General features: G+C 39.0%; 1 protein-coding gene across 2 annotated transcripts in view; it reads left to right on the forward strand.

Annotated features, from left to right (window-relative positions):
• The window catches only part of NUP133 (nucleoporin 133), an 84351-nt gene extending 67969 nt beyond the window's left edge, over window positions 1–16382 (forward strand). Inside the window, exons 20-26 of one of the 2 annotated variants that reach the window (XM_032783846.2) lie at window positions 1006–1164; window positions 2353–2488; window positions 5812–5930; window positions 7472–7552; window positions 11578–11642; window positions 15042–15130; window positions 16129–16382. In XM_032783846.2, the coding sequence (XP_032639737.1) occupies window positions 1006–1164; window positions 2353–2488; window positions 5812–5930; window positions 7472–7552; window positions 11578–11642; window positions 15042–15130; window positions 16129–16265 (786 nt within the window). In that variant the 3' untranslated portion in view covers window positions 16266–16382. Of the gene's footprint in view, window positions 1–1005; window positions 1165–2352; window positions 2489–5561; window positions 5678–5811; window positions 5931–7471; window positions 7553–11577; window positions 11643–15041; window positions 15131–16128 lie in introns of those variants that run through there. The other variant, XM_032783847.2, reaches the window with a different exon arrangement.

The following is a 16382-nucleotide window of genomic DNA, read 5'->3' on the forward strand; positions in this document are numbered from 1 at the left end:
GCCTGCCGACCCGCCGGGTGTTGCTAGGGGAAAATTCTTCCGACGAACGTGCACGCGGCGCGCGCACACCTACTTGGAATGAATATGAGCAACACATCTCGAAGAACAACAGTTACAAAGGTGAGTAACCGTCTTTTTTTATAATTTTTAGTCATTTTCTTCTGAGTCATTTTGGCAATAAAGTAAAATGTTTTAAATTGTTTGACTCACCTGTACTACATAACATATGTTCAATCCTAATCTGTTTCTAAGTCTTGCAAGTACATGCACAAGGTAAATTTACTTATCGTGTTCTGGAGTCTTCTGTCTTTGCAAGTGTGTGAGAGACTTCCACAATCATGCATCTAATTTAAAGCCTTATAAAAAGGTGATTCTTTACAGTGGTTTTATGTATCATACCAAAAAGAAACAAACAAAAGAATCCTTTTGTTTTTATTATAACTGTTGAGTTAGAAATAATTTGGTCAAAATATAGTAAAACTCTGTGGTAATCATAAGCAATGTGTACACAGTTTGAAATTTGAGAATTAGTAGATCACAGTCTTGAATCCATTTTATGGACAATGATTCTGTATGTGAGAATAATTCATAACGAAGGGCAAAATTCTACACTCAGAACCCTGTGGCAGACTTCCAAACTAATATTCTACTTTCCCTGCCTACTCAGATTGGTTATTGTTGACAATGAACTTTATAAGAGTAAAGAGCAAAGATGTAATCTGTAACAACTAAAGTTCATACTAAGGATGTTCCTTTTGAGACAAAAATATTGAGTTGCTTATAGATTAAAATATGTAGAGAATGGTGTAAATCCTCTTCCACAGACATGTATATTTTTGATCAAAACACTAGTGTTTTCACTAGGATTTTGTTAAACACTTTTCCCTCTGGTTTTGTTGAGCAGGTAAATCCATGTTCTAACGACCTGTGGTCTGTATAGCATTTGTGTTGAAACTAAATTGGACATAAAAACTGACAGTTTTTAACATCTCCTGTAATCTTTAGAATTTTTCAGATTTCCTGTTTCGTTGGTACTTAGAAAAAGGAAAGCGAGGAAAGCTGTTATCTCAGCCTATTGCTCAGCATGGACAGCTGGCCAGTTTCTTGCAAGCTCATGAGCATCTCAGTTGGTTACATGAAATCAATAGTCAAGATTTGGAAAAGGTAGGATTTTTTCATATAAAATTAACTGAAATGTTTGTTTTAAAACTAACAATTTGTTGAATACACATAGAAGTGTAAGGGTGTACTAGTCACGACTCTTTGATGTCACTAATATTTTGGATCAAGGAAGCTTTTATTAAAACAACACCCTTCACACCGTCAATTAAAGTAAAAGCATTCCTAATGAATATTTCCTAACGCCCTCAATAAGTCTTCCAGCAAAATCAGGGAAACCCAAAGTTGACATTCTTGATGCTTTAAAAGGTGGTAAATCTTTTTTGTTTGTTTGTTTTTAAATAATCCTTTCCCATTTTTTTGTACATCATAAAGAAGCAAAAAAAAAGTCATTGGTCCAATTTTTTAAATTATTTACAGGTTACCTTTAAATGATGAACATGAGTAATGTGCATATAGGTCTTGAAACTGGCTTCTGCTACATTCGGGTTGATTTCTGTGGCGGGTATCTTTGAAATTTTGATCTTTGTTGCCCAGTTTGTTGACAAATTTTCCTCCCCTTACTTCTCACTGTTTTCTTCCTTGTCTCCTCCCACCCGTTTTTCTTGATTCATGGACCACTTCCCTTCATCTACCCCCTGAGTAGAACTCTGTGGTGCTAGTTTGTTTTCCCAGCCAGAAACTATTAATTTCAACCCATATGTACATTTCTTCTATAAAATACGGAATAACATAGCCTCCACCCCTGCATTATAGGTCTGTAATGTCAGTTTCAATGACTCTGTAAACCAAAAGACCTAAAAATCGTCCATATAAATTGAGTTAATAGAGATTTGTAGCAGTGGGAGTTAAATTATACCTCTACCCTGATCGTGAAACATATGTATTGTTACATTTCCAACCATCCTTACAATAACATTCTTGTAGCTATGTGTATTAAAAGACTCAGACAAGTTTGTAACAACTTAAAAAAAATTGTTACGATAATTTTATTAATATCACTTTTGTATCAATAATGAAGTCTTCTTGCCACATGTCCTAAACAGCAAAATGCAGAACTTCAGTTTCCAAGTTGTGCAACACTTTTTTTGGAGTGTTATAGCCTATAAAAACTAGGGGGGGGGGGGAAGGGTTAAAGAAAAATAGCCATAAGGGTTTAGTTCTAAAGGAGTCCATCTATTCTCTTTCTCCCTTTACCTTCGATGTTATTTCTAATACCCTTCTTAACTTTAGGCTCACAGAACACTGCAGGCTTTGGCAAATGTGGAGACCAGATATTTTGCAAAGAAGAAAACTCTTCTTGGCTTGAGTAAACTAGCTGCATTGGCATCTGACTTTTCAGAAGACTTATTGCAAGAAAAAATAGAAGGTAAGAAATAAAGAGCAGAGCAAAGAGAACAGCAAGATGATGAATTTCTTTAATCAGAATCTTATTAGTGTTACATATGGTAAAGTTAAATCCTTAGTGCTGCGTCTTTGGAAGTTTTCACCATCATTGTTGTCCAGTGTCACTGGAAAATTTGGAGCCTAGTTCAAGGGTGTATAGTTATTTTTTAAAAGGCACTATCAGCTCCTTTGGTAAATAGGTTAATAAAACTACTGCAATTTTAAAAAACAAAAACTCAAAACCACCTCTGATCATTTCTTGGAGCCTGATGGTGTATGGTGTCGACTGCCTTTGGAGTTGAGGTTGCATGGTGCTGCATGCCCTCATCTAGTTGGAGGAGAAAGCTTTTGGAGCTTTAAAAGCCTTTCAGTTTTCCTTTATTAGTATATTTGCAATGTGAAAGTCTAAGCATGTGTACTGTTAACTCAGGTTGTCATTTTTTTTTTAATATGTCACTTAATTTTTTTGGTAGGGAAATGGTTTCATAACACTTTAATTCAAAACGCATTGAGGTTGAGAGCACCTGTTCCCTCTCCAAGTGGCTATACAGGTCCTGCAACCTTACTCCAGTTTTTAAAGTGTAATATACCTATTGCTGCATCTTTACTATCAGATTGTGGAAAGGCTCATGAAAGATTCGTTATGAATAGCTGCTGTAATATTGCCGACCAGGGGGAGCATTATAACATACTTCACACAATCCCTAACACAATAGTATTTTGTTTTTGTTTTAGTACCTATTTATGGCTGTTCTTGAATCATCCCTTTCCTGTTGTTATCTACAAAAAGAACAAGAGCACTTGTGGCACCTTAGAGACTAACAAATTTATTTGAGCATAAGCTTTCGTGGGCTACAGCCACTTCATCAGATCCATAGAATGGAACATATAGTAGTAAGAAGATATCCATCCATCCATCCATCCATCCATCCATCCATCCATCTATCTATATACATACAAAGAACATGAAAAAGTTCATGTTCGTGAAAAAGTTCTTTTTCACAGATCTTGGGAGACAGACCAGTCCTTGTTTACAGATAGTCCCCCAACCTGAAGCAAATACTCACCAGCAACCACACAGCAAAAACACTAACCCAGGAACCTATCCTTGCAACAAAGCCTGATGCCAACTCTGTCCACATATTTATTCAAATGACACCATCATAGGACCTAATCATGTTAGCCACGCCATCAGGGGCTTTTTCACCTGCACATCTACCAACGTGATATATGCCATCATGTGCCAGCAACTTGGGTTTGAATAGAGATTGGGAGTGGCTGAGTCACTACACATATTGAATCTATTTCCCCTTGCTAAGTATCCTTACACCTTGTCAACTGTCTAAAATGGGCCATCTTGATTATTACTACAAAAGTTTTTTTTTCTCCTGCTTATTATAGCTCATCTTAATTAATTAGCCTCTTACAGTTGGTATGGCTACTTCCACTTTTTCATGTTCTCTGTATGTATATATATATCTTCTTACTATATGTTCCATTCTGTGCATCTGATGAAGTGGGCTGTAGCCCACGAAAGCTTATGCTCAAATAAATTTTAGTCTCTAAGGTGCCACAAGTACTCCTGTTCTTTTTGCAGATACAGACTAACACAGCTGCTACTCTGAAGCCTGTTATCTGTGTGTTTAAACTTAATGACAGTTCACTGCATATCAACACTATTGTCATTATAACTTTCATTATTAATTCAAATACTCGGACTGGGGATGTATAAAGCTCCTCGTTCAGATTTTGTAGGGAGGTGAACAGTAATCTCTACAACCCCAATGAAATAATACTGAAAATTACAAAGGATATTAATGGTAACTAAGCAAACTTTTTGAAACTGTGTCCTTTGGCTTTTAATACACTTCTGCCTCAATAGAACGTGACCCGATATAACACGATTTCGGATATAACGCAGTAAAGCAGCGGGGAGCCCCAGGCCCTTTAAAACGCCAACCGAGTCCCACTGCTTTACCGCATTATATTCAAATTCATGTGGAGCCATGGGCCCTTTAAATCCCCGCTGGGGCTCTGGCAGCCAGGCTCGGGTGGTGATTTAAAGAGCCCAGGACTCTGGCCACCGCGGGGAGCCCTGGGCCCTTTAAATCACCACCCAAGCCCTGTTGCCAGAGCTCTGGCCATGATTTAAAGGGACCAGGGCTCCCCACAGCAGCTGGAGCACCGGGCCCTTTAAATCCCTGCCGGCGCTCTAGCAGCCGGGCTCAGGCAGTGATTTAAAGGGCCTGGGGCTCTGGCTGCTGTGGGGAGCCCCGGGCCCTTTAAATCACCCCCCATCCCATCACCCCCTGAGCCCCGTTGCCAGAACTCCGGTGGTGATGTAAAAGGACCAGGGCTCCCCACAGCAGCTGGAGCACCGGGCCTTTTAAATCTCCACAGCAGCTGGAGTACCGGGCCCTTTAAATCCCTGCTGGGGCTCTGGCAGCTGGGCTCGGGCGGTGATTTAAAGGGCCAGAGGCTCCAGCCGCTGCGGGGAGCCCTGGGCCCTTTAAATCCCTGCCCGAGCCCCACTGCCAGAGCTCTGGTGGTGACTTAAAGGGTCCAGGGCTCCCCGCAGCGGCTGGAGCACCAGGCCCTTTAAATCACCATCCGGGAAGTCTAGTCTGGCACGGTGTACTGGACCAAACCAGATATAATGCGGTCTCACCTATAAGACGGTGAGATTTTTTGGCTCCCGAGGACCATGTTATATCGGGGTGAAGGTGTATGTTTAATCTCCTACATAAACTTTTTAAATAAAATAAACTGGCAGCATCAAATTTTGAAGTTAAAAAGTCATATTTTTCACATTGGGCAAGCAGCCACTCTGGAAATACATAGCAATGCTGTTGTGAAGAAACTCCTTTGAAACGTAATGATGAGAGCCTCAGAGTGAGTGAGAGAGAATGGTCTTGTGGTTAGGAACTCAGGAGATCTGGCTTGAGTTCCCGGTTTTGCCAGAGATTACCTATGTGGCTGTGGGCTAGTCAGATAATCTCTTTTATTAAAATAAGGGTAATCTGTCCTTTCTCCCACCTTTTGTCTTGGCTATTTAGACTGTACTCCCTTCAGAACAAGAACTGCCTCTGTCCAGTGCCTAGGACATCAGGGCCCCAGTCTCAGTTGGGGAGTCTGTGTGCTTCTGTAATACAAATAATGTAAAAAAAAAAACTAAATAAACACAGTCTAAGACAAATAACTTTGTAAATTGAATAGTTTTGTGACTTGTCAGAATTTATTTGTATGTTTAATGATCGTAATATAAATAATAATGTGAAATATTCTTTCCCCCTAACTAAATGCAAGAAATATCAGAACAGGAGCGTTTTCTGTTGCATCAGGAGACCTTACCTGAGCAACTGCTGACTGATAAGCAGATGAACCTCAGTGTCATGCCTGTATTGACTGCACCTCAGCTTATTGATGTATGTACCTCAAATTTTCTTAGCTAAAGTTTACCTATGTGCTGCTATTTTCCACAGAATTGGTGAGAAGATCAGAATTGAATTGTCTTTGTTATTTAAAGGATGGTTTTTCATCCCACCCTCAAATGTACAATATGAATTGGTTATTTATACTTAAGCCTTCATTATGGCTTATGATTAAACTTCAAGGTATTGCTTCCAGTTCCTGCTTTAGCTTCCTGGTTGAACATTGTGCACTGCTATGATGCATGGAGCAGATCAAAACAGAATCAAGCGCTGAGCTGTTGGATTGGGGCACTGTATGGATACATGATAACTTGGAGTCTGGCTTAAGAGGCAGAAGGGGCCCAGAACTTGCCACCTTTGGAAGACAGGGTTGCTGCAAAGTGGAAGAGTGGGGAGGGTTGCAACCAGGAAGGAGGGATTTTAACAACCAGCTGCACTGAGAGCCAATAGAAAGTCTTTGATCCCCTACAGAAAATCCAGCCAACAGTCTGCCAGAGCTGACTTTCTCTCCTTTGTCCCTCACTTCTTTTTGCAGTAGTAGCTGCAATCACAAATTGCCTTACCAGTTCCTATGTCCTTTAGATAGCATGATCTTTTCATCTGCTTCTCTTTTACCACCCACTGATGTGTGCAGAAAGTTATAGAGGAATGCACATGTTGCTACAGTCACCATGAAAAGAAACCAGAACCTATCAGTGATGTCTGTTCTGGTATTCATTGCTCTCTGTACAGCCTCTATAAAAGAAGCAGCAAGTTGCACATTTTGTCATTACTGTCCCTCTGTCTTCTTGGACTTGCCCTGGTAGTCAGCAGGTTTTGAGTCCTCTACCCGCACCTTAAACTAGGCTAGTTAGAAGGAAGAGGGAGAGGAGGAGATATCACATAATCCCTTTTCAAGCAGTTGGGACACTATCAGCTGTCCAGTTTTCCTCTAATAAGTTCCTGCTACCATCAAATCAGTGTCCTTAGTCACTGTTTACAACCAGGAAGTGATAATCAGGGGCTGGGAACAAAATATATTAGCCTTAATCTTAAATTTCAATTTAAAATCCTGATTGAGGGTTTCCTATATGGAAACTCTGTATTAAAGGGTGAGTTGGCAAAATACGTGTCTGCAGTTTTAAATGTAAAAGGCTGATTTAGAATTTTGATCTCAAGCATGTCTGTTTTCAGGAGACGAACGATAGTGCATGCATTTTTATATTGCTGTGAGCTCATTTTATTTGTGGAGCTCAGCTCTGGCTACAGTAGGCTAGGAATGTTGCAGCCTTAAACGGCATTTAAATTTGAAACCTGTACTATAGCAGCCTTATATCCAGTATAGTCTTTCCACAGACCATTGTCATGTGGGTGGAATGCTAGTCTAAAACCTTGACTATATTCCTTACCATAAAAATACTTGCCTCCGAATCAATACATATTTCAATGAAAAGGTCACATAAGTGGAAAATACATGGTGGTCTTCCCACAGGGTTCTTCACAGTATCAGTTTGCAAGCTAAGAATAATTCTGTACTTAATCTTTTCATACCATAGTTGTACATATGTGATGAGAACAGAAGAGCTAATGAGTATGACTTCAAGAAAGCACTGGACCTGCTGGAATATATTGATGAGGTAGGAAAACTGGTTGGATGATCACAGAATCAGAGGGAAGTATATTTTAACTCCTCTGAGCTGGTGTTATTACTGTAACTAGAGGATTACATACTGGCCCTTGGTGCCTTCCAATGGAAGTGACCTTTTCAAGTTTTTCAATCTTTGGAGATATAATGTCAAATATGGTGTAGGTCAGTGTAACTGTGGTTTAGATCATAAGTGAAATAACACTTACTGTTGTAAACTGCAACAGGGTAGGCCATCTGTGTTATATTGAGAACCTTGCCAGTCTACAATTTGTAACAAAACAAGAAGAAGGTGGGGTGTCCATCAGTGTCCACTGTTATCGGTTTATCTGTGTGACAATAAATAATCCAAAATGAGTCTGCTGTGTCTCCTCAAATTTTCAAGACCTTTTTTGCCTATATCTGTGGTTTTTATCATTATGATAGTACTATTTAGGGCATAAAGCTTGCTGTCTTAAGCTTGCATCTTTGAGAGAGCACCATTTCTCTTTCCACGCTCTTATTCCTTGTTTGTTGACAATTACTCTGGGCAATGCCAAAAATCAGCTCTCCAGGACCATCAGTCCTGAGCAGCATTCTTCAGCCAAAAATAAAAGCCATGTCATTTCAGAGCAGGGTTATTTCCAAATTACCTAGGAAAGCTTGCTACAGAAATGCTGGAAAGCATTTCTGTGCTTCCTGGAATGGGGAGAATCATCTCCGATGTTCCCAGCTCTTCCTAGTGTAGAGGGAAAAGGCTCCCGCTTGAATCTATTGTATGATAGTGCTTTGTGCTACAATAAGGCCATTGTGCTGTCCAACAGTAACTTTGTTGTTCGCATAGTTATTAAATTTAGATTATTTAGACCTTAAGTTATGGTCTTTTCCTTGTTGAAGTTCCTTTTTGTAATGCCTCTTAAGTAATTCTTATTTGTGCTCCATGTATGAAAAGTTTTATTTAGAAAATATTTGTATTTTGTGCTTTTAGTACACATTGTATGTAATGGAGGAGGAGAAAAATGTTAATATTTGGGACAATGTAGTGTATTGATAGACCCAGAATTAGTTTTTGTCCACTTTAAACAGAAACATGTTGCATAACACACATACCCTGATTTGACTGATATATAAGAACTAAGTGTAAGTAATAACATTACTTTGGGAGAGAATAACAGCAAATGGGGTTACTGGACTTAGTTGCTACTCTTCTTTCATTTGTCATTGCCTTTTTCCAAATTCCCACCATCCTTTATGAAAATAGTCATTTAGTGTCATTTTAAGAAAATAAGATTTAGAAGAATCTTTCATTTAAATTAGAGAAACTAAGATGTCTGAGTTAAGAATATACACTGCAAATGAGAGAGCATAAATTAAACTAAAATTTCTGAATGGACGAGGATTAGGATTTCATGTGTATCACCCGTGGAGAAGCATGACTGACGAGAAACTGCAGAATTTGGAGGCTAGACATGGGTTGCCTGATTGCTCTTGTTAGCTGTCCCAGTGACATTCTATCTAACTGGCAAAAAGCTAATAGCACAAGGATTTTGCTCACACTCTTGCTTCCAGAATTCCCTCAGCCTAGGTTTCTCAGTTTCTTCAGGGGGTGGGAGGTGTTAAATAGCTCAAATGCCCAAGAAGGCTAATGGGAAAACAAATGGCCTTTTGTGGTGACAGCATCATTATCTGAGCAGGAAGGTCTCATGCCAAGCCTCTTGTATCTGTGCTAGAGGTCTGTCTGCACTAGGGTAAAGGCGTATTTTAAAGACATGTTAGCTAACACATTTTAAAACTCTAATGTAGATAGGGTAAACTGTATTTTAACACATGATAGTTATCTGGTCATGGTGAACAACTAGCTAGCATGTAAGACAACTTGCCCTGGGCACAGTAGGTTTTTAAAACAGATTATCTATATTTTAAAATCCATGTTAGTTAGAGATAGATATAGGGTTAGAGAAATTCATAGCCTCAGCTGCAGGTGGAGAGAAACAGCCTTTAATGGTTGAAGTCTGACCCAGGTCAGCCCATGTTGTCCTAAAATAGGAGTTGCACTCAGACAAATGATTCTCCCCTCCTTCACAGACTTACGTTTTCCTAATAGCCAAGGCCTTTATGGCTGCCAGAGTGCCAATGGGTAATCCCTTTGTGAGAGACATTATTTTAAACTTTTTGGCTTTGCAAGTCAAAGCTAAAGTCATTTCCCACTCTGTCTTCTCAGATGTCTTTAAACATCAAAGGGCATTTTTTCAAGGCAATACTTTAGAGCAGTGCTTTTCAAACTTTTTAGGCTACATACCCCTTTCCAAATAATGTAGTCTAATCTACCCCCATCTGAGACAGGCAGAAGCGATGCATGGTGGGCATGCCATCTGATTTCTGCCTTCCATTTAGCAACAGCTCCTAGAGGTTTTCAAGCCATGGGATGCAGAATAACATTCAGGGAGAGAGGCAGTGACGCCAGGCGGCTTTGGCCAGCCCCACGTAGCCTGGCTCAGGGAGGGAGTGCTACCTCCATCCCCTGACTCACTGCAGCAGGCCACTCAGCTTGGGTTGTGGGTAGGTGTAACCAAAAATTATAACTTGCAGGCAGAGGGGGTTCAGCTCAAAAAGTTTGAAAACAGCAGGTAATGCTCCCTTTTCAGTAGCTCAAACATGGGACTGATATTTTCAGAAGGTTTTTATTTTTATTTTTTTATTTCTAATTTCTGTTAGATGCTTTTAGGCCTTATTAGCTATTACTACTTTCTCAGTTAGGTTTAAATAGGTGAAACCATCCTTAACTGTCTGACATATGAGCACCGAGATCTTTCATCTTTTTCATGTAGTCACTATATCTCAACCAAAATGCAGTAATCTGTGGTTTCCTGAAACGGGTCTTTCCATAAATGGGTGGCAGTTGAAAAACGTGGCAGCCTTACCATCATGCTGTAATTGATTTTTCTATATTTATTAAGACCTACCTCTGCTAGTCACTGTTGGTTTATCTCTTAGGCCCTACTCATGTTCACATCACTCTTCCATTGCTTGGGCTATGCTGCTTGGCTTCTTAACTAGAGGACCTGTTTGTATGTGCTTTTATTTTGCACCATTTTTGCTGACTTTCCCACAAGTTCTGTTCTTTGTAACGTGTGCCAAGCATACAAAAAAAGTAGAACAAGGAATTGTTCCCTAAATGTTGCATTGAATGTAGAATAAGTTTCAGTCTTTTCTCTCCTGTTGATTCTTTTCTGTTTTAGAACACAAGATTATTTACCCTTTGCAAGTCTCTCAGATTTGGTGCTAACAATTGTCCTGCTACTAGGGCAGTAGTGCAAAATTACTCAGGGTTAAATGATCATATGTTGGCCAATTAGATGGTTTGACAATGCAAGGGTATAACACAGGTGCAAAGAAACATGCATACATATTACAATGCTTACTTTCTCTCATAGTACATTGTGCTTATACAGTACTGTTTTATCTGAAGATTTCGAAGAACTAAGTCTCAAAACTCCTGTGAAATAGATCAGTAAAGTGAGGCACAGGGAGGTTATTGCTCATATACAATAAGCAGAGCTGAATAGAATTCAGAGGCTATGTGAAGCTTGAAGCCCCTGCATTTGTGAATCAAATGAACCAAATGACTGACTGAAATTTGGACAAATAGCAAGTTTTAGTAAGTTTTTGTGTAAAAAAACATGTGAAATTACTGCATTTTTCACTGTTTCCACCCCAAGTCATAACTGGGTGTCATTTCAGGTACCTGTCCCAAGTGTTGAAGTGGTAACAAAACTAGGCTGTTTTGCTTTGACGGTTTTGAGAGATGGTCTGCTTTGACCACTAGACGGTACTATGCCTCTGCAGTGAAGTGGACAAACAGTTTCCTATGTACTAGTTACCAATATCAATTATCCTTTTGTAAACAAGAGTAATGAAAGCATCCAAGTCAACTCTGGGTTCTGGATGTGATGTGGTGATTAGGAAAAACCCTTTATTTGTCTTTTAAAAAAAAATGCAGCAGTTAATATTAATTTTCCTTTTCTTTTTAAATTGAAGGAGGAAGAAGTGGATGTAAATGATCTTAAGCTTAAAATTCTTTGTAAAGCTCTCCAAAGAGACAGGTAGGTCATAACTGAACATACGTGAAATGTACAATTTTCTCTATTCATAGCATTGATTTTTCTTAATTGTAAATTTCTGTACTAATCTCCAGCTTCTAATATCAGACTGAATGTTCAAATGGTATGTATGTATGTTTAATATAGATTCTGAAAAGTCTGTCCAGGACAGCGTGTGGTTTTAGAGGGAGGGGAGAGGTATCACTTACAAAGCTACTTCTGTAATAGTTTATCCATTAAATCCTCTAGCTATTTTACAAATACTTTAAACATTTAGGGAATTAAAATGCAACTATGTGGTTTCTTGAATTTTCTTTTGCCCTTTAATGGGGGAGAGAGAAGACTGGCTATGAAACTGGATTTTCTTCTTTGAGGCTAACAACATATTTCCACTTCTGGAATAAGCAGATCCCAAGCTTTGGATCTTCTAGAGCAGTGTTTCTCAACGACCAGTCACAGTTTAGGAAGGTAGCAAGCTGGTCTTTGGTATAAGGTAGAGAAACACTGTTCTAGAGTATTGTCCATTGACGCTACTGCTCGAGACTTTCATGTCACTGATGCTGGGCATAGAACTACTTTGACAAATTATTCTCTAGAGCTGCAGTGCTGGATGTTCAGCTCTGGACTTAGTTGAGTTGGACAGCTCCAAGGACCTTGGTTCTGCTGTGTTGGACACAAACACTTTGGTAAGCTGTTCCTCACTTTGTAGTCAACAAAAAGGATTGTTGGTACTGGAAGAGACCAGGGACCTAAATATTGTTTTAGCTAGCTATAGAGCCGCTTTGACTGATCTCCAGAGTCAGTGCTGGACACACCTTACTAGACTTAATCAACTGGATCTGAAGAGTTTCCCTCATCACCAGTGTTTGAGGCAACCCTCCTCTTGACAGATCTCTAAATCAGTGGTTCTCAACCAGGAGTACTCCTACCTATGAGGGTACACAGAGGTCTTTTAGGGGGTACATCAACTCATCTACGTATTTGCCTAGTTTTACAACAAGCTACATAAAAAGCACTATTGAAGTCAGTACAAATTGAATTTTCATACAGTGACTTGTTTAGACTGCTCTATATACTATACACTGAAATGTAAGTACAAGATTTCTATTCCGATCAATTTATTTTATAATTATATGGTAAAAATGAGAGAGGCAACAATTTTTCAGTAATAGTTGTTGTGACACTTTTATATTTTGCTGTCTGATTTTTTTCAGTGAGTAGTTTGTGGGGTGAAACTTGGGGTAGACAAGACAAATCAGCCTCCTGAAATGGGTACAGTAGTCTGGAAAAGTTGAGAGTCACTGCTCTAGGTAATGCCCATGACATGTAGGCACCCTTTCCTTCTAGTTTTCAAATGCTAGTCAGTCAGATTTTTGAACTATGGTCATACTCCACCCCCACTCCAAAGGGACAGAAGGGGGAAAAAATAACCAATGAGGGAAGAGCATATTCCATGCGCACTGCACCTTTGGCAGTCAAAAGGAGCTGAAGAGCAGTTGGAGCCACTCCTGCTTAAAGGGGAGGTTCCAAAGCACAGGGATTTCCAGAAAATTCCCAGCTTGCATGGCCAGGGAGCATTTATCCTACAAGTGGGAATATGCAGGCAACATAGTTACTTGCTGATTAGTAACCTTCCCCACTCCTTATTATATTGGGGGTAGGTCCTGCTTTAAAAGCCTTCACAATTATAGCCTAACAAGTTTTTAGGCTTTGTCCATGCTGGGCCAAGAACAGAGGTTAGAAATGGTATTTAAACTCTGCTAGAACAAATTTTAAACATGGCTCTCATTCACATTGGCTAGCTAATCTGTATTCAAACCAGTTTGGGTGGAATAGTGTTTAGATAGTTTACACATAATTTCCAGATTTGGTTCCCATTTCACTGAGGTTCTGCAGCCAAGGAGGTTAATCCCTGTTCCAAAGGAGGTAGTGGCCATTCTCTAGCGTCTGCTAAATGCTGCATTAGGCATTCCACAATACCTGCTTTTAGGGATGGAGCTTGTTACGTTCCCTAACCTGATTACTATACACGGTGACTGGATTCTTTGGTACAATGCCGAGACTCGCTACGCATGCTTAGCAACATCCCAACATAGTGCTGGACTTCATTTCTCTCATTCTCTTCACCACTCATGTTGAAGGAGTGAAGACAGGGGAAAAGGAGGGTAACAGGGAACTTTGTCTTTTTTCTCCCCAATAAAATCATGGGTGAAATCCTGACTCTGTTGTAGTCAGTGAGAGTTTCTCCCCAGATGCTATGTTTTGTTGTTGTTAGCGTACCTCTTTGGAGACATGGCTGAGAACTAACCAAATCATCCATTTCCCAGTGACCACACAAGATAATTATGTCCGTTTTAGAACTGAAATAATGGGTATATCTACACTGCAGTTAAAAACCTGCAGCTGGTTCATGCCAGCTGTCTCAGGCTCACAGGCTAAGGTACTGTTTAATTGCAGTGCAGGTGTTCAGGCTAGGGCTGGAGCCTGGGCTCTAGGACCCTGTGAGATGGGGGGGCCCCCGGGGCTTAGACTGCAGCCTGATCCCAACATCTACATCACAATTAAACAGCCCCTTAGCCGGAGCCAGCTGGCACAGGCTAGCTGTGGGTATCTAATTGCACTGTAGCCATACCCAGCATAATTCCAGGCTGCATGGCATTTGACATTGGGGACAAGAAACCTCAGCAACTGAAAAATCCAATGCCAACAGCAAGGGAAGTTATTTTAAATCAGGGGTGTTTTTTCCCCTTTCTGCCAAGCAAGAATGGTTTGAATTAGGGCTTCAACAGCAGCCTGACCTTTTCCCTTGAATGACTCAGCATATGTGATCACATCTTAAGGCTTGCATAGAAACTATGGATATTTTGTGCTGAGTTAGGGCCTGGAAATTTTAAACCTTTCAATCAACGTTTTGTTCTTACTTTGCTTCTCCAGTTTAAAAAAGCCTTTGTTGGCAAGTTGCCTTTGCTTCTGTGTTCTGAAGTATGCGTTTTTACAGAAAACTCTTGTCAGAATGGATTGTGGAATAATTAAAATAATTGTTTAAACTCTCTTACTTAAACCCATGTGTGTAATTGATTCTGAGTTCTCAAATTGAAGCAAATAACGTTTTTCCTGCTGTTACGGTTTAGTCAGTGGGGAGGCATTCCTATTATCTTCTTTATTAGATTGTCTTGTAATGCCACAATTTTAATAAAATTTTCCTCTAAAATATTAAAAAGATAATCTGTTCAGGATGCAACGAACACTAGCTTTCAACTGTAGAAATGCACACAGAATACAGGTATACTAGAAGAGAATGTATTACTGTTTTAGGATCAGGTTTTTAATGATCCTTTTCTCATATTTGATCAAGTTTTTAATGAGCTTTACAACTTATAATTTATACTTTCTGAGTTGCAGTTGGTCCAGTTCAGAAGGTAAAGATGATCCAATTGAAGCATCTAAAGACAGTATATTTGTGAAAATATTACAAAAATTATTGAAAGAAGGTAAGTTTTGTTATATGTAAAAAATACTTCCTCAAATTACTGTCATTCTTGTTTTAAAACATACTTAACAAAATAAACAGCTTTTATCTATAAAAAGTAGAACAAGTAAGATGTAAAAGAAGCAAAAAAATTGCATCAGTAATTCATTAGATAAAAATGTGACCATGGTGGCTCCCTACTCTAGCTTTTTGTATTGTTAGGGAGGCGACAAAACATGTGTTTTGCAGGAAGATAGTATTTGGTTTTTTAGTATCTCATTATTATACGATGGAACTCAGCCTCCAGTGTAAAAATCCCCTATGGGACAGGAGGAATTTTAAGACACCAGAACTAATTCAGAATGGCTTAATTGTTTTAACTCACACTTTTAAAAAACTAACAAAAAGCCTTGTGTTCAGACCAATCAAGCAACATGACAACTCAAAAGGAATTTTGGGAGGAAATTTTATAAGCAACTAAAAGAGATTAGAATAGTAACTCAACCTTTTAATTTACAATTTAAAAAAGCTATATTGTCAAATGAGAGAAACTTGAAGATTATAATTATGGAAGTGCATTTCTTGAGAACAGTTTTATGTTGCATTTTTAAACCTATCTGATTCCTGACCTTTTTTAAGGGCTGCAGTATCCAGTCATTTGGACTAAGTCCATTTTAACGGATCAAAAGTATGATTCATCATAGTTGTTTTTTGTTTTGTTTTTTTTGGTTAAACAGGCACTTTGTGGAGTTTACATAACTATTAAAATATGGAACATGAAAATGGTCAAATTGAGGAGGGGAATATAATAATCTTTAAACAATGAACTCAGTTTTACAGAACACTTTATAGAGTTGTTGCACTGCATGACACAGTAGCTGGAATAGAATTAGAACAGTCTTTACAACTGCAAATAAATGATTCAGGAACTGAAATGCAGTTACAGATGTTTCCATTGGCATCAAGCATCCTTTCTAAGTATCTTACAGTTTCTATAATGCGAGTTTATTTGTGTTGTAGGAGTTCAGCTCAGTGAATATTTACCGGAGGTGAAGGACTTGCTGCAAGCAGATGAACTTGGCAACTTGAAATCCAATCCTTATTTTGAATTTGTGTTAAAGGCAAACTATGAACACTATGTTCAAGGACAAGCATGATGACTTTTATCACTTTTGAAAGTAGAAACTTCTAAAGAGCTGAGTTAAAGCAGTGTATGCTTTTTTAACATTCTGTACGTACTTGGTTAACCCTTTGTAATAAAGTTTATACAGTAA

This window comes from Chelonoidis abingdonii, chromosome 3 (genome assembly GCF_003597395.2).
Source record: "Chelonoidis abingdonii isolate Lonesome George chromosome 3, CheloAbing_2.0, whole genome shotgun sequence".
Taxonomy (NCBI): domain Eukaryota; kingdom Metazoa; phylum Chordata; order Testudines; family Testudinidae; genus Chelonoidis; species Chelonoidis abingdonii.